We start from the raw sequence: 21,738 nt of genomic DNA, 5'->3' as shown, positions 1-21,738 counted from the left end.
ATAAAATATGACCCACTTAACTTAGAAACTCAAAACCAGGCTAAGAACATTTCTCTTGTTCTCCCAAGTTCTCCAATCAAAATATTTGAGTCAAATCGGATCAGGGGTTCATGAGTTATGATCAGACATCGAAACAAGCAAACAGAGATTACAACTGTATTTTTATTATAGATATAGTGTCTGAGCTTCTTGGTGGAGATCTAATGGAGCATAATATCCTTCACGAGGGTATAGGGGTCACTGATACATTAGAGATTCTTCAGAGATTTCATTCAGAGCTCAAACAGCCAGAATAGTATACACACTTTTATCTCATAAAAACCATAATTAAATTTTTTTTTGGCAAAATGTGGAATGCTTTGTTTACAGTAGTCTTTTATCAAAGTCAATGTTTAAATGCTTCAAAAATGAAAAGGATTTCGGTAAAATTCGTGTCTTTGATGTCTCATGCACTGTGGGTAGCCCTGTATATATACAAGGTCAAGTATAAAACGGGACCAACGATGTTTTAAACAAAATATTCAACAAATTTTCAAAAACATTTGGTTTCATGGATTTTTTTCAACGTTTTTAAATATTTTAGATTTTTTTTGTCAAATGTTTTTATACATTGAAATCTGAAGCAAACAAAAATTTAGATTTTTTTTCACAAAAACATCTCTAATCTCAGTTTTTTTTACTCACCCTGTGTATGACAAAGAAAAGAAGTATTCATCACACAAATTGAATTTTTATTGTTTCAAGTGTTTTCAAAGCTATGTTTCAAAATATAATATTTACAACTTTATTCTGGAAGAGTAATTAAATAACAATTTAGAATTTGTTTGATCATTTTACTTGATTTGTTTACAGTGTGGAGCCCAGTAGACTCTACTTTGGACGATTCATGAAACTCTCAGGACTAGGTAAACTTTATATTGAAACCATAGTTTTAGACAAAAATCGTAGTTTGAGGTCAACTGCCTAGGCATTCTACCACCAGCTAAAACTTAATTTTGGGACACTTTTAGCCTTTGGATTTTAGAATGTGATAGCTTTTAGAAAATCTACAGGCAAGCACAATAAATATTAAGCTAAATTGCAAAACTTATTTTGAATACATTTTAAAATTTGCTATAAAATTGCAATAAATTTGCAAAATATGAAGAAATTTTTTTTTTTATTTTGATATTTCTGATATTTCTGATTGTTCAGATACTCTGATTGGAACGCATAAGATAGGAACACAAAGCTATCGCCGTACATTTTTTCCAGCGTAATTTAAGTATGTCGCGTGATTTAGCTAATCATGTTTTTATTCAATTGAAACGCAGTTTCAATGAATAACGTCATTATCTCTAAGTTTACAACATTAAATCATTTATAATGTACAATTTGTTTACAGAATATCATGTTAACACGATTTTTGCTACAGAAACACATAAGATTGGACCAGACAATAGATATAAACTCTATATATCTCTATTGTTCAGATACTCTGATTGGAACACATCAGATTCTATATTTAAACTCTATATATCTCTATTGCTCAGATACTCTGATTGGAACACATAAGATTGGACCAGACAATTTAAACTCTATATATCTCTATTGCTCAGATACTCTGATTGGAACACATAAGATTGGACCAGACAATAGATATAAACGAGATATAACTGATGATGATTTAGAGAGAATCTCAGATATACTTGGAGTCAACAGCTTATCAAGGTTAAATCCATTTGTTAATAAAGTTGTCTAATATTTATCTATCTTACATAAAATGTATAGATTGTTAAACGAAATTTGTTTTAAAAAGAAAAGAAAAAATAGTAGGCATACAATCAACAGCAACTCATTTTAAATATTTTTAATTATCTTTAACTTTAACAAAAATATTTTGTATGTTCCAGGTCTGAGCTTCAGGAGTTTAGGAGCCGGCTGTCCAACCTAGATCCTATAATTTCTGAAGGATTTGGATTTGGAAAAGTTAACAGTTATCTTCCAAACAAATACGACTAACAAGGTCATAAAATTAGTGTCAAAACAAAAATGGCCGATAGCATTTTAAATAATTAAGTTAACCTTTTATTTTAAATCTTCAGTATGTATTAGTTAAATACAGGGCTAACCAAAAAAGTATAAAAAACTATTTGACATAAAAAGAAACATGTACATAAAATGAACGTGAGAAAAATATGTAATCCGTACAGTCGTCGCTGAAGTTTCATCCCTTGTGCAGGGTAACCCAGTATGTACAATATATAATACTAGGCTTTTAGGGCGCTTCGCGCCCATCTTCTATTTCAACTTTTAATTGTGGCTTTATCTCTGAACATCTTCTCTTTGTACAGTATAAAACAAAAACAAAAAAAGTTTGCGGATTTCATAATATTTTTTGCGCATTTTCAAAATTTTTCAAAAATAAAAACTTTTAAACACAAATTTTTAAAATTTTGATCATTCATAAACCTTCCCTGGGGTCACGTGAGGTCCCACAAAAAATTTGGGCCCGATCGGTTCAGCCGTTTTGACGTTTATTGGATACAAACAAACAGGCAAACAGACAAACAGACATAAAAGGCAAATTTATATATAGATTTAAAAATTAACCATAGTTACTTTTTGTTTTAGATTTGCAAGCATTGAAAGAAAAAACTCAGTCTCAAAATGGACTAATCTAAAATTTATAATGTTAAAGTTTTAGATAAATAAAACAGATATTCTTTATGAAGTTTAATATTACATTTCTATTTTGTAATAATCTTTCATATTTCTAACTTAGACTATATAATATAACTTACTGCTTAAACATTAACATTGATGTAATGTACTTGCGGAATTCCTATCTGTTGTAAACTTGCACAATGCTCAAGCAGTTTTTTGGCTGTAAATCTAATTCACACACTTCCATCTATATCTATCTAAAGGATGTACAAACAAATTGTGCCGTAAAGAGAGTGACAGGTTAGACCAAGGTAATGCGAGGAAAGTTAGTTGCGGTCGCGTATACTCAGCGAACATATTAAAACCAGTTCTCTCTGGGCGGAATTTGTAAACAAGAACAGATGCATTAGTGTTCGCATAGTATCCGAGGTGGTTAAACGCATTTAATTTTGATAATTTTGAAAATTCACATAATAGTTTCCTCTGACCAGAATATTTCATAGATTATTTTTGTGAAAATGGATTCCATGTCAGGCTGTGACATCCGTCTTGTGTTTACTTTTCCGCCCAAAAAATGCAGTACAAAAAATGCGTACACCTATGAATTAACTTTCCTTGCATTAGTACCTTGGGCTAGACATGATAGTTGAGCTGAGAGTGCAGTATCTTACAGAAAAATTTTAGGATTCATTTGATATTTATTTTTCTGAGTTCAGAAGTCCGGCCTTCTTACTCTGCCCATGATTATTACTGCCTTTGTTTACAAATGTTGTTATTGTTTGTTTTCTAGTACGTTAATATAAAATAAGTAAATAACGGCGTAGGTTTACAACGCAATGTCGTGGACCTTAGACATTTCAAACTATGAATTCTGTTAGATCAAAGATTGAAATATCAAAGGTTTTCACAATCAGTTTGGATAGATATAGAATAAGAAAATTTGACTTTTGTATAGCAAAGTCTTAATTTCTTTTTATCTTGCAATTCCTTAAGAGCTGTTTAATGGTGGATAACTCTAGCTTCAAATATTAGTTAAAAATTTCTCAAACAAAATAAAAAGTTTATTGAATTTAATAATACCCAGCTTTGTTTGAAGTATTTTCTATATAAGTCTACCCTAGTTCTAGGGTTAGAACAGTTCCATGGTTCGAATTCTCATATCAAAACTTGAAGCTAATCTGTCCAGAGGGGGTGGAGGGGGGGGGGGGCATGGGTTCTGATAGGACATCCAAACACCAAATCAACGATTACTACTTTATTTACAGTCGTCGTTGTATATATCAACAAAATGAAGACGACTTGCTACTTCAATAAGCTTGCAATTTGAAAAACGTTTATCAAAGATTAAAACAATAATAATAAAAAATCGTCTTCAAATATTGTAATTTTTTAATAACCAACCACTGTATATAAAATATGTCAAGATATTGAGTTATGTCCTGTTGTTTGAAAAGGCGTGTAATTATTGATTTTCGTTGATTAATGACAAACTTTGTTGTTATATGTGTGCAGCAAACACTAGTATGTGGTTAACACCCTCCTACAGCAACTAATAATTATAAAATGCGCACCAAAATTTTAACAGAAAGAAACAATTAAATAAATGAAATAACAAAGAAATTTCGAAAAATTATCATAAAAAATAAGGAAAAAATGTACTACCAGTTTTCCCAACTCAATTTCAGCTGTTTTTAGCGTAACATGCATTAAAGAAAGAGTAAAAGACTATTATTTTTTTTTTAAACTAGACTTTGAATTTAGAGGATTTTCCTGTTTTAGTTCCTGGACTTTAAAACATACTTCTGGCAAAGAAATTCAGCTTTTACAACAAACTCTTATTTTCTAATCCCTATATTTTTGCAACCTGATGTCGTAGACTTTAGAATCTTAAATATTTCAAAATAAAAATTTTAAATATTAAACAATGTTTGCACTAACTAGGTTATAGTGTATAGAGTGATGATGTACGCTAATCTTTTACTAATTGCATAGGCCGAGGACTATTCTGAGAGCATACTGCATATTTGATTATTATAAGGAGATTCTAAAGTATATCATTATTAGTAAACAGTTGTAAGTGCACTATCTAGCAAACTAAGCATGTGGCAAATGCCCTACTCCAAAGGGTTTCTCAACCCCCTATCAATCCAGGTACAACTCATGTAACCAGACATGATTAATCTTTATCTTGAACTTTCAATGTCTCAACTAGGACACAATCTCTGAACCATAAACTAGCAATGCCTCAACTATGACCCAATCTATGAACCATGAAGTATCAACGTCTCAACTCATACACAATCTTATAAACTATCAATGCCTCAACTCGAACACGATCTCATAAACTATCAATGTCTCAACTCGGACAAGATCTCATAACTAATCCCGCGACACGGAAACTATCTCATAAATTATGAATGTCTAAACTTGGACACGCTCTCATAAACTATCAATGTCTCAACTATTCTCTGAATAATGCCCAATCCAGTTCAACACCATCCTTTTGATGAGGGCTGCAATGGAGGGTGGTAGACTAAACATCAGGATTTTTACAACACAAGATATTATCAGGGCAAGATCCTCAAGTGCCATGCTTATCAGAATAAATTCCTTGATCAGGTTGAACTCCCTTGAGACAAATCCCAAGGGGTTGATATCATTTACCAATTCGGTTCCTCTAGTTTGTACATCACCAAGAATGCCTTCCATGTTGAAAACCCTGCCCAACATATTAATCATACAACTAGAATATTCCTCCATGATGCACAATGAATTCAATATTTTCTGATGGGAGGATTTAATATAGCTTGGAAAATTATTATAATCCTCCCACAATTGGAGTTCATTTGTTGTATACAGGGTGATGATCTGTTCTTCCACTACCTTTGAGACTTTCTCATAAATTGGGATTGGTTTGGCTATCTGTGTAACTCTCCTATTAATGGTGACCAAAACATGCTTCCTGGTCTCTACAATCATTGGAAATTGATCGCAGCAAGGAATGACTTCAGGATGGGATATTGTAATAAGGCTATCAAGGTCAACATAGCAATGGCTCCTCGGATAATTGGTGTGGCACAGATGCAAAAGGATATCTCTGCCAATGGAACTTCAGCTGCCACATATAAATAGTTGTATATACAACAACCCGTAGGTGTCATAAACAGTCCAGGTTTCTTCTTTTTTGGATGTAAGTAGTCTCAGTCATTCTTGATATCAAACCACTGCTCACAGCTGCTAATATCTTGTTCTCTTTGTACATCCTGAAGCATTTTCTTATTATGATGGGCCATGTAGGAGAGGGCTGGGAGGAGGTCTAGTCTTTCCCTGATGTTGATACAATTCCATAGGAGAAAGCATACATGCCTGGAGTTTGAGGCTGATCATAACCCCTTTCAATGTGGTGGAATAAACGGTCATGAAACGGGCAGGAAGGAACATTGATCCTGTGAGGATTTGTTAGGTTAAACAGGAGTCAGAGATTACAGTCAACAAGAACATTAACTTCAATGTGCTCCACCTGGATCCAGCGAAAGAGATGGTAAGGACAGCTTGGTGATCCATGTTTGAAAAAATATGCAGATCTTTCTACCAAACATGTCCCTAATGTAGGCAACATTCCTCCGGCAGCAATATCCTAGAACTCTCAGCAGAAATGGAACCTGATCTGTTTGAAATAAACTTTTATACAAGTGATTTTCTGACTCATCAACTGATTTTCCAAGAATGCTGGCCCAACTGATTGAGTGTTCAAGTTCATATTTATTGTTCTTTCAATATTCTTATACAGTTGTAGAGAAAAAAATTTCCTCTGCACTGAGGGGGTTTTGAAAATTCTGAGGATTTTAATTGTCAGAATTCCGCATTGAAACTGACGAATGGGATTAGAAAGGTTAGGAAAGGAGTAGATATTTTCAACAAAAGAATTTTGATTCTTGTAAGTTATCTCAGACAGTGCTTTAAAATACAGCCTTGTCTACATCAATCCTTTCCTTGCAGCTGAAAAGTGTTTAAACTGGTACCTTAGTGCATGGTATGGTGAACACCCATCAGGATTCTAATCCAAGGTTTACAGAGTTCTTGGTTTAATATACCATTTTCATCTATTTTGAAGCTTTCAAGAATAAATTCCTTCTTAATCTCCTACTTCATGATACTGCATGATAAATTATGAGTATTTTCTTGAAGCACTAGTTCTTGGCCTGGATCTTGCTCTTCTGGTAGAATGGATTTTCCAAAGCTCTTGTCTTCTAGCTTTCAGTCTCCAACTTTTGGTACACATTCATGAATCTGCCTTCTGTCATCTTCACTTTTCAGTGGTTCTACCTTACCTGTAATAAGTTTATAACTTAAGCACAACTACCTCATAACCCCCCCCCCCTGTCTCTCTGATCTGTCTTCTCCCACCATGCTTTTACCAGCTACCCCTCATCCCTCTCCCCCACTTCTAATCCTAACATTTACCATGCTCTAAAAACTGATCCTACCTCTATCCACAGAACTGCACCTTGATCCGTGGTGTAATTGTTAATCCTCATCTCATATTTCTGAAATGGGCAGACCAACCACGTTAATGCATATAGTCTGTATTTAATCTGTACTTATGAAAGGAAAGTTTAGTCTAGTGTTTTTTTTTAAAGGTACGGTTAAGTTTTATATTGAACATTTATATCTTTGATGTTTACTATTAAGTAATGTCAAAAATTAAATCATTATTAAATCACATCACCATTACCATAAAGTGTTAGATGTTAGTACCCTAATATTCGTTTTTCTTCCCACCTCTCCCCTCCATTACTTCAGTATTAGTGTACCCATATTGCATGCTCAAACCTTTTCCTATATGGCTAGTTTTAATTTTGTTCTGTGACAATCCCCACCTTCATGCTCTCACTACCTGAAGACCCAATTAAATAGTTTGCCGCCTTTGGTTGGGGCAGGCATATTCAAGAATAACACTTTTTAAATTTATAGGTCACTTTGATTGGCTAAACATTGATATAAAAAAATAAATCAAATCATTGTATCCACAAATCAGCTCAGCAAACATAATTAATCTGGGGCATAATTTTAATTAAATGGCTGAAATTAATGATATAAAGTAGGAATATTCTAATGTTCTAATTAATTAGCTCAGCAAAGCATATTTACAATGGAATTTAAAGATAGCCTGTTCATTATTCTTGGTAGCTGAATAGAAGAGATCCAGAGATGCAGTACAGCCCACACAGCAGTAGCAGCTCAGCCTTAGACGCCTCTTATACCTGTCCTTCACCTCTTGTAACAAACAGATGAGTTACCAAATTTTAGCACCTATCGAACATTATTTCTAGATCTCCATTATGCTTGGAAGCTCAATGAAATCCTGTATTCTTTCTTTATTAACATTCAACATTCAACATCACACATCCTATCGTACGTATCCTTCCCAATTTCAACTACCCCCGTTTGATGTTCCATGTTGGTGTAATTCATCCGTCTTCTGATTCTGCTCCAACATTGCTTTCACTCTATGAATCTTTTTCAATGTTTCCAACTCTTCATTTCTTCTCTGACCTTACATTTCAATTGTTCCACTCTCTGCTTCAGGGCTTTCCATTCCTTGTGTTGAAGATTTCCACCCTCTCTTTTGGTTTCCTTTATGTCTGGTCTTTTGATATCCGATTCTTTACTAAAACGTTCACTGTTACACTCTGGTACACTATACATATTGGTACTCTGTACGCTCTAGTAGCAATCCTAACTTGATGCTGCACTGTTTCTGTTTCTTCTGACACAGTTTCTCCTATTCCCAGTTAAACCAGGTAATCACTATATTTTTCATCCTTGGAGTCTGTGGCATTTAACTAGGGTTCCTTGATAATCGCCACTGCTGCCAATTTGTAGTAAATACCCTACTCCAGAAGGGTTTCTCAAAACCGTATCAATCCAGGTTTAAGCTCAATCTCACTTTGCTATCAATGTTAAACCGAGCACAGTTTATCTTTATCTTGCTCTATCAATGTCTCAACTAGGGCACAATCTCTGAATCATAAAATATCAACGCCTCAACTTGGACATGATCTCAGAAACTAACAATGTCTCAACTTGAACATGATCTCATGAACTATCAATTCTCAACTCAGACACAATCTCTGAAAAATGCCCAATTAGTGTCTATCTATCAAGATGAGAGTTCAGGGCGTTTCTTGTTTGCTAAATGAGGAGCAATTACTGCTACTTGGTAATCCTTCAAGAGTCCATTCCAAATAAATATAATTGAAGTTTTATGTTAAAAGTTAAAGTTAATTGACATAATTGCAAGTTCTACGTTTTATTTACAACGTAATTAAGTTAGTCATGTTACAAAGTTATTTACAGCACAGTTGAGATGAATGATGACATAGTTTTGGGTAGCTATCTAACACATAGTTAATTAATAATGTATAACATAATTCAAGTTTACAGAAAAAGTGTTACATGATATTTATTACAATCACACAGGAAGAGACCTATCATCCCCCCTGGCTTACACCAATAGGTGGCAAGGATATAGAGATTAGAATATTTGCATTTGTGTCAAAAACTTTTTTGTTTATTATATAATTTTTTATCTTAATCTCCCAAAAAATTTCAGGCGCCCGTTTTTGCATTTATCGGTCACAAACAAACACCCAGACAAGCAAAGTATGTATATAGAATTAAGAAATAAACTGGATAATTAAAAATTTTTATGTGTCACGTATATTAGAAAATAAGAAAATGTGGGTCGAAGGCTTAAATAAAATGGTTGGCTTTCCTCTCCTTGGTAAAAGGTGTTTCTATGTTATATTAATAATTGATCTAATATTTTAAACTTAGTTTCTGTAACACTGTAGCCTAGACTAAACCATATAAATATGATGATTGAAACTATTAAAGTAATATCTATTTTGGTAAGTAGTTTTGGGCACCCTAAGGATTTCAAAGATCATTTCTAAAATGTATTAAATTAATAAACAAGTTATATTGTTTATATGTTTTGTTTTCTTCATCATAAAATGAAGTTTTGTTGTCAGGTGTAAAAGAAAAAAAATTTTACGATTAAAAAAAACAATTTAAACAATTTGCTAATGCTAGCTCTTGTGTTTTTTATGTGGCTAAATAGAAAATGTAGTATATAAATAAAATGTTATTTTTTTTAAAACAAAAATGATAATTACCATTTGATTAAGTCTGCACCATTTATCATGGAGAAGAGAGGTGCTGATTCATTGAAAGGAATTGATCGGTGAGAAGCCAAACTAATAAATTATGTGTCCATCAATTGTAAATAAATAAAACCATAGATTAGTTAACAATAACAAATAGGACACTAGATGTCGTCTTTTTAAGTTTAGGAAATTTTGTTTACAGTAACCCTGAGCCAGAAGCCCAAAGGAGTTCTGCGCAGGCAGCGCATGCTCTTTTAATATCTTGTAATTCTGCACTGCCTGCGAGGACCTTTATGAAAATAAATGGAAATAATAAAAGAACATACGGATGTATTTAAGGGGAGTGTTTGCGAAAAATGAAAGGGGGTATAGGCTTATGGCAAATAATAATCACTTTTGATCGCTACTAATCTTACTTTGTTTAAAATGACTTATACTGAAAAATGATTCAAACAAATTCAGAATATATATATGTCTCTTATCATTAAAAAAAGCAATTTAATTACAAATAATTATCATTTGCAGATTTTACAACCTAAAGTCATCAATTATTTTTCGACGAATTCTTATAAAGTTAATATTTCATAATATTTGTTATTTGTTTTATATGCAATTCACCTTAATCGACTTTTTTAAACATTTTTTTTCCATATTGACGCAACAGATAGTCATAGAAGTAAGATTAGTAGCAATCAAAAGAGATTATCATTTGACATATACCTATACCCCCTTTCATTTTTTGCAAACCCTCCCTTTAAATATCAATGACTTTCCAAAATTTTTCTGCTTGAAATTGCATGAAAAAATTGGCTTTTAGATTTTTTTTGACACGTTTTGATGATTTTGAATGTTGTTTTCTAAGTTTTATTAGCTATTTGTTCAGCAAATAATTGTCAGAAACCATCTTCTGTTTACACCCTTAAATAACATTGAGAATCGGTTCAAGAAAATAGGACAATTTCTCCAGGTGCTAAGCCTAGGACAGATTTGTGGGCCAAGCAATGGTCACTGATCTAAATTAGCTTCATACATTTATAATTTGCCTATTTGTCACACTTTTTGACCCTAAGACCCTAATTGTCTTACCCTTTGTTGTATTTTTGCCCATTTTACTGTTGACTTTATGTCATTTGACCCTTTGATATTTTTACTGTAGATATGAGGGATTTAATGTAGACTTAGCCAATGCTTTGATGGAGGCAACTAACAACACTTTGAAATTTAACTTGGAGATTTGGCACAGCTACAGCTCAGCTATAGGTAAATTCATAGTTCCTGTTCTTTTATAGGTAAATTCACAGTTCCTGTTCTTTTATCATAATCTCACACAAAACAAAGACAAGAGCTTATCTGTTTTATGGGCCCGAACCAAATTTTCCTGATTTCTTGATTGACTTTTTTGTTTTAAATCATTAAAATCCCATTTTTATAATCCTGTGGTTTTGTAAGAGATTACATGAGATATTATTTATTTTTGTATGTTTCACTAGTTGGAAAAAAGAGCTCACCATTTATGTTTTTAGATCTAATTCTGAATGGTTCTGCAGACTTACTCTTAGCAGATTTTTCCATCTTAGCCGAAAGATCAAAGAAAGGGATAGAGTTTTCAATGCCGTTCATGACTGTTGGTCATACCTTGATGGGAAGAAAAGCTGAGACATTAAAGGTTAATATATTTATTCTCTAAAAGTTGTTCTTTTCATAGCATTTCTGGGCTTAACCCTGTTTCATGTTTCAGCCATGTCTCTATTCCACATTGGTTAAGAGAAGCAGGAATGAACTACTTATAAAAATCAAGACCTCTTATCTCAAGTCTGCTACTTTGCTATGTTTCTTATTTTCAGAAATTCTTCAAAATTTTTTGTGCCATGTAGAGTCGCACTGTTGAACAATATTGAAAAAAATGATACTATATGATTCAAATCTGCTACTTTTCAAGATTTCTCATATTTAGAAGTTCTTGAAAATTTTTATAAGTATTTGGTTCGTACTCTTGAAAATTACAAATGTTGCAGAGAGACAGGGTTGCAAGGGTGTCACGGAAATAAATATTGGATTGGGGGCTAAATATATGCAAATTTTTTTGCCCCCCCCCCCCTATGAGCTCCTAGGGAGGGGCAACATTTGAACTGTAAATTCAAAACATTTGGCTTCTTGCTATGCTTTAAAGGTACACATACAGTCCAATTACCTTGCAATTACTACTTTATCTCTCCTTCAAACAAAACTAGCAGAAAAAACAGCAAAATAATTTATTTCTGCTCTTCACACTTCAGTTTTAGATTTAAAAAGTCTTATAGCTCTGAGTTCTTTGGGGGGGGGGGGGGGATGCCCCCTTTACGGGTTTAGGGGGAATACTTCCCCCCTTGCAGGGTTGAAACATGACATAATCCCCATTTTTGGGGCAGTTTACATCTATAGAGAAGAGCTGCATTCCTCTCTCTTTTTCAAAGTCACTCAAAATGAAACTATGTGATACCTCCAAATACATAACATTAGAAGCCGAGGTCTGTAGATTAAACAGGTTTTCAAAATATATAATACAGATATAATTAAGCTTTTGCTTAAGTGCATGGGCACAAACTAAAGCTTGTTTAATGGTTTGCCACCTCTGGTCTACATATATGTAGTGCTAAGTTTGTATGTGTTCATTTAGACGAAAATCTTAACTTGAACCATCATCTTAAGTCGGTTAAAAACAAAGCATCCAGTGCAGTTTTTTCTTTGTCAAATGTAAAAAATATTTCTTCCAGTAATATTATACTAACCATCTCCCACTCTTTATTTTGATCATTTATAGAATATGAAATTTCAGCCTGGGGAAGAAACAAATGTTCAGAAATGAAACAAATTCACATTTTACAGAAACGAGCAATAAGATTAATTGATAACTCAAATTCACATTTTACAGAAACGAGCAATAAGATTAATTGAAAACTCAAAAGCCACATCTCATAGTGATCCTCTTTTCCTTAAGCATAAGATTCTAACGATTAGTAATCTGTTAGACTTTAACCAAGCTATATTTGTGTATTAATATACATGTTTCGCAACTACCCTATGGCTGCTTAAAAAAGAATGAAACTGTACCTGGTGGTATTCCTACCAATCTTTGAATTGGAACCCTCTCCTCTAAAAGATGATCTCTCCATAATAACTCAGGATAAGTCTTCTAAGTTTAATGAAGGATTCAATCCCATAAACATAGAAACAGATTAGAAAACGGAATACATCACAGAAAAAGCTTAAGTAAATTAATATTCAATAAATCTCATATTTGAATAAATTATAATCTACTCAGTGTTAAAAAACTGTGAAGAAGACTTTTAAAAGAATAAAATAATATCTACATCATTTAATAATGATAAATAAGAGAACTCACCACGGTGGTCCTCAGAATATATTCACTTTTATCGTACAAAATATCAGTATATACTGTCTCTATTAAAGTTTGAACCATGCTGAACATTCTAGAAAATGACGCTGTACAGCATCAAACCGGTTACATGACAAATGCTAGAAATTAAGAGTTTTACCAACGCTTCTTTGTTTCTATAGCAGTCACTAATTACAAGGATGAATACTGTCTTATGCAGGGATATGATAGTTCATTTCCATTTCGTTACAAAGTTGCGAAACAATACACATAAACTTCTTTCTGCATCTTTTGAAAACATTTAAAACATTTTAAAAGCTTGGAAATTAAAATTTCAATGCACTAAATATAATACTAAAAACTCATTTTGGATTTTCAAATCTCACTATCTTCAATACCACAGTTTAAAGATAAAAGTTGCGATTTCATATTCTCATTTGGATTTACAAATTCCACAATGGAAATTTTTTTAATAAAGAAACAAAGGTAAAATTGCATTCAAAGCATATCAATATTATTATCTTATTTTTGTCATGAATCTCACTACCTAAGAACTTGACAATATTGACTTACTTTAATAAAATTGGGGCATTTAATTTTAGACCTACAGCCCCCTAGCCTTCCCCCGCTTGTATCATGTCTCATTCCCTCAGCCCATGTTATTCATATAGTACTTATACCCCTCTGTATATCAATATCTATCAAAATGTACCTCCTTGCTGCAGTTTATATTTAGGAGAATGGATTTTACTTCCTGAATCCTGTGAGTCCTGAAGTTTGGTTGAGTGTTGGAATATCTTATCTAGCTGTCTCTATTCTACTCTACATCATTGCAAGGTATTCAAATAGGGGCTTTGCTTCAAAACTATTCTCTTTAACATATTTTTTTAGACTTTCTCCATCAGAGCAAATATATCCTGAGGTAAATTCTTTATTAGAAAACAAGGAAAGCATAATACATAAAATTTTCATTATTTTCAAGAATGAAACAAAACTGACATTCTTGAACTCTTTCTGGTTTTCATTGGCTGCTCTGGTAGGACAAGGGTCTGAAGTTATACCACGGTAACAACTCTTTAAAGAGTAAAAATTGAGTTTTTATGTAATTTTAATATTTTTAACCCGGAACACAAAATTAAGGAATTTTCCCAAGTTCTTTAGTTTTGGTGACTTGCTTTTGTTTAAATAAAATAGTTGAATTAAGAGTCAAGGGAAAAGATCTAAATACCTGTTTTTTGTGAGCAAATAATATTTTTAAAAACAAACAAATTTTATTAACTATATCATTTAAAAAAAAATTAACAATGAAGGAAAAACACAATCTTTTTTTAAAACAAATATATGCCAAAAAATATAAAAACAATCAATTAAAAATCATTAACGATTGTTTACATTTTATGGATCAGTCAGGCTGTTGAACGATTACTAAATCCTTTGTTTGAAAAAAGCTTTAAAAAAGAGCAGCTTTTTACTAAAAATCAATTTTTTAATGAACTTTGAAAAAAGAGAAAGTTTTTTACCAATTGAAGGATTTTATTGAACTAATGATTTGAATAAACAAACATCTTTATTCAATGATTGTTCAGTTAGAAAGAAACTGATAAAGGAATTGATTATTTGAAGACAAAATATGGAACAAATAACATGCTGCAATGCAAAAATGTCATGATGAAGAACGATGTACTTTAGATGTATCTAAAAAAAAAAACAATAGTCAGTTATACTAACATTTGTGCCTAGGTCATTTTCAAGCCGAATACTTGTTGCCTGTTGGTGGGGCTTTATACTGATTATTGTCAACTCCTACACTGCAAACTTGGCGGCTTTTCAAACTGTAGCAAGACTTGACATTCCAATAGGTTTGTTAGTTCTAGTGATGGGCATAAAATTTTTAAGAACGCATGAAACATTTCCTGGAAATGGTGTTGTTTAGAAAACGGATAAACAAAATTTATTGTTTAGAGAAAAGGAAGAATTATCGTTTTTTTTTTAAATAATCAAAAAAAAAAAACAATAATGAACAATTTAAAATTGTTTGAACCAACTTGAAAAAAAACGGAAAATTTTAACTGAACAAACAATTGAAAAAAAACTTACAATTCACTAACGATGGGCTTTTAAAACAGCTCAGTTTATTGGAACATGCTTTACAAAAGCAAATCTTAAATAATAATTTTGCTTAATAAGGATCTCTGAAAGATTTGGTAAACCAAAATGCAGTTGACTTTGACTGTAAAAAAAATGGGGGCGTAGAAGCCTATTTAAAGGTGAGATCTTTAAATTTTAATAATAAATCATAATCATAAATAATCATAAAAAATTTTTATTGACATTCAAACTTATATAATGCTAATATTTTAGTCTTCAAAAAACCCATTGCAGAGACAAGTGTATAATCAGATACAACAGAGGAACAATTATTATTATATAAAAATATATAAAAACGAAACCAATTGTTGTAATTCAGATTTTCTCAAAATCAAATTCTTATTGCATGTTGTGAAATTTTCCAAACGCAAAATGATGTAAAGGTAAAAATAAAATTCCAGAGTGATTTTACAGCTTTTCTTTAAAAAAATAGATTATGCATTCATATTAACTTTGTTAATGATAGACAAAACAGGATGTCCAGAAATTCAGAATTAATAGAAAAAGTTCGGAGAGGGGGATTTATATTTATTTCTGGAAGTGCATTAGTAAAATATACAATTCAAGACGATTGTAGCTTGGAACAGATTGGAGAAGTGTTTAATACAAACAACTATGGGCTGGTATTCAGACCAGGTGCTCACTTTTAAATTATTCAAATTTCAAAAGTAGACATATTTTGTTTACCATTTTATCTTATATGAAAGGTGAGATTTTGTAAGTATAATCCAAAGTAAGCCCAAGGTGTAAGCTGATGGTCAAAGTTTTTGTGAAATAACAAAATGTATCAAACAATTCAAACATTTTATAAATGATGGAGTTGTACCTCACTTTTTTAAACGAACAAAAAAAAACAAAAATATGAAAAATTTAAAATTTTTCATTATTGTTTGCATCTTATTGATCAGTCACAACTTGACCTAACCATTTCTAAAGTGTTCATTCAATCAAACTTGAAATAGACTTAAGTTTTTAACTAAACAAACAAACTTTTGAATAAACTTTAAAAAAACAATAGTTTTATTTTACTAAATGAACAACTTTTTTAAACAAACTTGAAAAGGGGTCCTTTTTATACAAAACAAAAATAAGCAGCCCACATATTCCTAATGTTTACAATTTTTTAGATTTCAAATACAAGCAAGTTATGAATACAGCCATTCTAGGAAGAAAATTAATAACAATATTTAAAGATCATAACAAAACCAATTGCAATTGTGTAAATACATTTTAAAGTTTTTTTCCTTCTTAAATATTAGATAGATAAAATGTTGAGACACAAAAAAAGGACAAGATGTCAGAGAACACACAAATATTTTAATAAGTCCATTGAAGTCCTTCAGAATAAAAGAATTTGTAAAATCCTTAAAAGTTACAAAACAGTTTTCATATTATTTTCTTTTGAAATGAAGAGCTTTCTGTAAGTATTTCATTTAAAAATAAACATTTTTCTCCTTTATTGCGGAATATTTATTTTTGTAAATAATACTGAGGTAGAAATTGCTGAGTAAATTTTTTTTTTTGTAAACCAAACTTTATATTGGTCATGAAAAAAACTTTTCTTATAAAATTAGTGAATTTTAAGAGAAATAAGTTGAAAAAAATATCATAGTTTTTTTCTGAGAAATGATTACAACTTTTTGTTTGCCAAAAAAATTGATTCCATTACGCACAGTTTGATTCATCTTATTCAGGGAGTAAGGAATAGAAGGTAGAAATAACTGACGCAGTTTGCCCTACCATATGATTATGCATGCTTTGCAGAAAGTACTTTATTTGAATAAGAAATATTTGTCTGATGTACAATTAGAGTGTGCGTAATAACCTATTCTGGATATTTCTTATGCAAATGGAGCAAAGCATGCATAATCATATGGTAGGGCAAACTGCGTCAGTTATCTTGCCTTCTATTCCTTACTCCCTGATCCTAATCCATCTTCTCTAAAAGAAACTCGGTGAAAAGTTGTTCAAGGCTTGTTGATTTCCCATGGACCATTTATAGTGAATACTAGTGTAAGAGAAGTGCAACTGTTCTTATCGAATGCTGACAGACAACTGAGCTGAAAACTTTAGAATGAGATACTCTTAATCTGGACCGCTTATTAAATCTGGTGATTCATAGAAAGAGGAGAACAATTGTAATTTAATCTCGAAATTAAGAAAAAGATTCAATTAAGCATTAATCCTGATATCTAACATTCAAAAGTTCCCTGCTCTGACGACTTTCAAATTTGAATTATTGATTTTTGTGAGAACAAAAATCATGCATTTCTATGTTTGTTAAATGCAGTGTTAAATTAATAATCACACCAGGTTTAATGATTTTTTATTTATGCTGGCCCATGTTAAAACCAGCTCTTTACAAAGGAATTTCATTTGCTCTCAGTACGCCTCGGGTTCTTAATTTTTTTTTTTCTGCAGGAAAACTATGAGTTACAAAGGTTTAAAGAAAAATGGTGGAAACCACAACAATGTCAGGTCAATAAGAAATATAATTTCCTCAAGGTTAGTCAGGAGAACCGGGACAGTAAAATCAATTTTATTCTGAATCAGCTATGGACAAGACATGGGGTTTGATTAAATTTGAATTGACCAAAATAAGGGTTCCCTTAATAATTTCAGACAATTTAGTCCAGCCCTTTGGCCCTCATCTATTGCTAACATAAATTTAGGTTTATGCTATTTAGAGAAAATATAAAATATTTTTTAGTGGGTAAATAAATCTGAGCCAAAGAACGAGCCTCTAAGTTTCAGTAGAATTCAAGGTAGAACTTTTTTTGTGAATTTTGATAAATTTTTATTGAAAGAAATAAGTTCTTTCCACAAAATCTGATTTTCTAATTAATATACTTTTGGAAGTGGATGTCTTAGATCTAAGAAATCTTTAAAATCACATAGTCATAAGAAAAAATATTATAGGTTTACAAATCTTGAATTACGGATGCAAAGTTCAAATAAAGGTCGATGTATAGTTGAACCGTCTCTAGTTTAATAATTTAACAGTTTCTTGCAATCCATTAAATCCAATCCCAGAAAAAGAGATTAAACGTTTGAGTTTGTTGCAAGAGTTTAGTTCCTTTATTCAGCTATTCTCGGATTTTATATAACCTCTTACTGTAAAAAGAGCAAGTTGAATATATCCTATTCAAAACAATCTTTATTTACCATGTTTTCAGGAATATTCATGTTCCTTGGTGTTGGGGGACTTATGGCTCTTATTACTGCACTTTTTGAGTTTACTTTCAGCTATCTTGCTCAGGTTAATACAATTTTAATCCTAAATTATTCATACTGAAAAACAACTTTGTATGCCTTATCAATTGCAATTAGGCACACTCAATTTGAGGGCGAAAATCAAGCAATCATTTTGCACAATTTGAGTGGGAAAATGTGTAAAAAAAAATCAGCTTTTTGAACAAAATTACAAACCTATGTCTCGCTCAGAAGTCAGAATATATATACTATAGAACAGCAGTTGGCAATGGCAGTATATGGCTTGGTAAGTTTTGAAAAATACCCTGGTTTGGTATGACATTTTGAACATGTATTGGTATGTTCAAGGGTATATACGGGGGGGAGGAGCAAAGAGGCAGTCCCCCCCCCCCCTAGAACTCAGTTCAATTTATGTTCTAGTTGAGTTGGGGTTGTCCAGGCCCCTTCTTCCCCTTAAGAAAAAAGCCGGATTTCTTCTTAAAAGACTTAAATTTTTGTTGTTGTTGATAGATAAAACACGTGACGTGTGGGAAGCAAATTTTGAAATTTGAAACCTTTAAGTAAGAAATTAATAAATATAGGTACTCGGTAATTTGGGTTAAATTAAGTCAATTTCTGGACTGAATGCAGCAAGGACAGGCTTGTTGGCCAAGTCCTGTGACTATCTTGATGTGTAAAAATATAATTTTGTATTTCATGGTAAGTAATCATTTGAGGTTATGGCTCTGCTAAGGCCCAGCCCTGGGGTATAAGGGGCAGGGGACGGAGAAATTATCACAATTATTTTCATGATGTTTTGGTTTTCTGTTTGGCATTTGTAAGGAACAAAACTATTTGAAACAGTTTTGAGAATACATTTTTTAATAATTAAAGGAAAGATAACACAATAATAAGCAATTACTTATGTGTATTTATAAAAACCACCTCTGGAGAAAGTTTCTAAAGTGTATCTTCAAACCCCCCCCCCCCCAGAATAAGTATGTAATGCACTGCATAACCTCCACAGTCCAACACTTCCCAAACCAAATGCTGCCACCTGCTGTTCTAGAGGTTTCCTGCCATAATAGTAAAATAACCACACTTAAAGTTGATTTTGATCAGAAAGGAATTGAGTTTTTTCCCCATACTAAAATTTAATCGAACAGTATTTATTGTTTGAAACATCAAAGGTCTACAACGTTGCGTTGCACAGATGTAGGACTCCATTAGAGTTTGTGGCAAAAACCCAATTCCCTTCTCACAGTTTTAGCTAAGAAATCTGATGATATCTTCATATTTTTTATTTTCATAATATTTAACTTGTTTTATTAAAAAAAGCAACAAGAACAGTATTTTTTTTTTAGTTTGTAAATTTGTAAATAATTACTAATCAAAAACTTTAGAATTATACTAGGATTAGATGAAAATTAATTATTTTTTATTTTTTCCTAGAAAAGTGTGACTAAACGAAGTATTGAAAATGTGAAAAATGAAAGAGAAAGAATGCCTGATGTAGAATAATGGGTACTGAGGATTAAAATCTTTGGAAATTATGAATTATTAATATTATAATCTAAATCTGTTCAGTGTTTTCAATGTATCAAAATAAATATCAAATTTTAAAGAATCTTCACTGCAAAGCTAAGTAGAGAGAAGAAAATGGTCATAAGTGGTACAACTTTGTGACCTTGCAGCTTTTATAATTTTGATTTTGGTCTGATTTCAATTTCAATCTTAATGAAAGTATACCGCCACTGATTACATAATAGAAATTCAAAGCATATTTTCTTCTCAATATATTGTGCTGTGATTTCAATCTTGCTGAAAATGTACACATGTTTAATGTGCCTTGAATTATTAAATGACCCCGTTTGAATAAAAAAATTGCAAGGAAAATATCTAGAAAAAGTAAATCCAACAAAAAATAGAAATGTGACTAAAGAATAAAGGGTTTTAGGGAATGAAAACTTGAAAGCTAAAATTATTATTGGAACAATCTTTCTTTATTGTTTATTTTTATTTATAACATTGGAATATGTGTGCAAAATTAAATAAATGGGTATTTTTTATAATGCTTAAAATTTGCTTGCATGAACTTTCTTCAAAATGTTTAAGAGAAATTTGAATTGAGATTTTGAAAACTTTCTGTTCATCTGTTTTTCATTTTGTTTGTGAACGTTTAAAAAAAAATCCAATTTTACCATTTGTAAATTTTCTCAGCTAAAAGTTTACCAATGGTTTAATTAAAGTATTTGAGCTGCTGCTCCTTAACACAACACTCTTAAATTGGCACCTTTTTAAAGGTTAATAAAAATGAATATCCCATTTTTTCATAATACTGAATTTATGAAAGTTTTTAAAAAGTTTTTTTTGGTTCTTTTAAAATTATTAATATTCTTTCTAGTTATTGACTAAGGAAATAAACAATTCCTGCACAAAGAAAACCAATGTTCAACTGGATTAAATTTTGTTGCTTCATGTTTATTTATTAATTTTTTTTCAAGAAGTTATTAAGGAGGCCGCTTTCTCAGTAATAATTTTTTTTAAACTGAGAGTTAAAATCCTTGAAACGAAAGTTATAATGTGACTTGCAGAGGTTTTTGTAAGGACTCTGGATGTTCAGATCTGCAGAACTATTATGTCTTGAGATGCATATAGTTCTAGGAGGCTAGGCCTTCTAGGACTCTTAGCCTCTGCGTCCGAATTAGGGTTTCCATTTGCTAAACTTTTGCGCATTTTTTTATGAACAAAACGCAAAATTTGTCTGTTGTTGCGCATCAGTTTTGCTCCAATTTTGCGCAATCATTCGCAAAAATCATTTTGCGCAAAATCGCCCTTTTCAGCTTTTTCACAACTTGAGTTTTGCGCAATTCTGCAATTTCCCTATAATCATAAAGTGTATTTCTTGAAATTGAAAGGTTTTTAGCCGGTATCTGAATTCTGGAAAAAATCTGGGTTTGGAATGTCTTGCTATTGGTCACTTTAACCCAATATATTTGACCAATGACAGTCAAGATGAGTTCCGATCTCTGGGTGCCCATTTTATTCATTAGAGCTAAGGCCCTAGGAGAGCCGCGGGGGGGGGGGGATCTGGCTTTCTAGAACGCCACTTTTCATAAATGTCGCTTACTCAGATTTCAGAATGCCTTTGCATTGCCTTTTCAGTGAATTATTGGCCTAAAAGAAGCATTTGTACTGTACATA

The 21,738-nt window shown here is 31.8% G+C and overlaps 2 protein-coding genes and 1 long non-coding RNA gene across 3 annotated transcripts; all 3 read left to right on the top strand.

Moving 5' to 3' along the window:
* Positions 1–98: 98 nt before the first annotated feature.
* Positions 99–2,719, top strand: LOC111697710 (uncharacterized). Its single transcript, XM_023467802.1, has 5 exons — positions 99–295; positions 853–905; positions 1,599–1,710; positions 1,893–2,005; positions 2,614–2,719. The coding sequence occupies exons 1-4, from the start codon at positions 111–113 to the stop codon at positions 1,999–2,001; spliced, it is 459 nt and encodes a 152-aa protein (XP_023323570.1). The 5' UTR covers positions 99–110; the 3' UTR covers positions 2,002–2,005; positions 2,614–2,719.
* A 6,707-nt stretch (positions 2,720–9,426) lies between these two features.
* On the top strand, positions 9,427–16,668 carry LOC111697744 (glutamate receptor ionotropic, kainate 2). The gene is made up of 12 exons (XM_023467850.1): positions 9,427–9,560; positions 9,840–9,895; positions 10,975–11,078; positions 11,342–11,484; positions 13,931–14,031; positions 14,086–14,116; positions 14,177–14,259; positions 14,935–15,053; positions 15,382–15,461; positions 15,556–15,605; positions 15,809–15,978; positions 16,470–16,668. The coding sequence occupies exons 1-12, from the start codon at positions 9,525–9,527 to the stop codon at positions 16,574–16,576; spliced, it is 1,080 nt and encodes a 359-aa protein (XP_023323618.1). The 5' UTR covers positions 9,427–9,524; the 3' UTR covers positions 16,577–16,668.
* A 465-nt stretch (positions 16,669–17,133) lies between these two features.
* On the top strand, positions 17,134–20,155 carry LOC111697750 (uncharacterized). The gene is made up of 4 exons (XR_002764378.1): positions 17,134–17,820; positions 18,053–18,107; positions 18,519–18,601; positions 19,987–20,155. It is a non-coding gene; the product is annotated as an uncharacterized LOC111697750 (long non-coding RNA).
* Positions 20,156–21,738: the final 1,583 nt, after the last annotated feature.

Source organism: Eurytemora carolleeae, unplaced genomic scaffold, assembly GCF_000591075.1.
Source record: "Eurytemora carolleeae unplaced genomic scaffold, Eaff_2.0 scaffold4, whole genome shotgun sequence".
NCBI classification, from domain to species: domain Eukaryota; kingdom Metazoa; phylum Arthropoda; class Copepoda; order Calanoida; family Temoridae; genus Eurytemora; species Eurytemora carolleeae.
Note: the sequence above shows the minus strand (reverse complement) of the source record. Positions and strands in the feature narration are given on the sequence as shown.

Excerpts from the sequence above, each read along its gene's own strand:
- LOC111697710 (XM_023467802.1), top strand. The coding sequence starts at position 111 with ATGAGTTATGATCAGACATCGAAACAAGCAAACAGAGATTACAACTGT. Across the intron at positions 296-852 it reads GAGCTCAAACAGCCAGAATA|TGTGGAGCCCAGTAGACTCT; the intron begins GTATACACACTT and ends ATTTGTTTACAG. Across the intron at positions 1,711-1,892 it reads GGAGTCAACAGCTTATCAAG|GTCTGAGCTTCAGGAGTTTA; the intron begins GTTAAATCCATT and ends TGTATGTTCCAG.
- LOC111697744 (XM_023467850.1), top strand. The coding sequence starts at position 9,525 with ATGATGATTGAAACTATTAAAGTAATATCTATTTTG. Across the intron at positions 14,032-14,085 it reads CTACTCTACATCATTGCAAG|ACTTTCTCCATCAGAGCAAA; the intron begins GTATTCAAATAG and ends ATATTTTTTTAG. Across the intron at positions 15,462-15,555 it reads GCGTAGAAGCCTATTTAAAG|TCTTCAAAAAACCCATTGCA; the intron begins GTGAGATCTTTA and ends CTAATATTTTAG.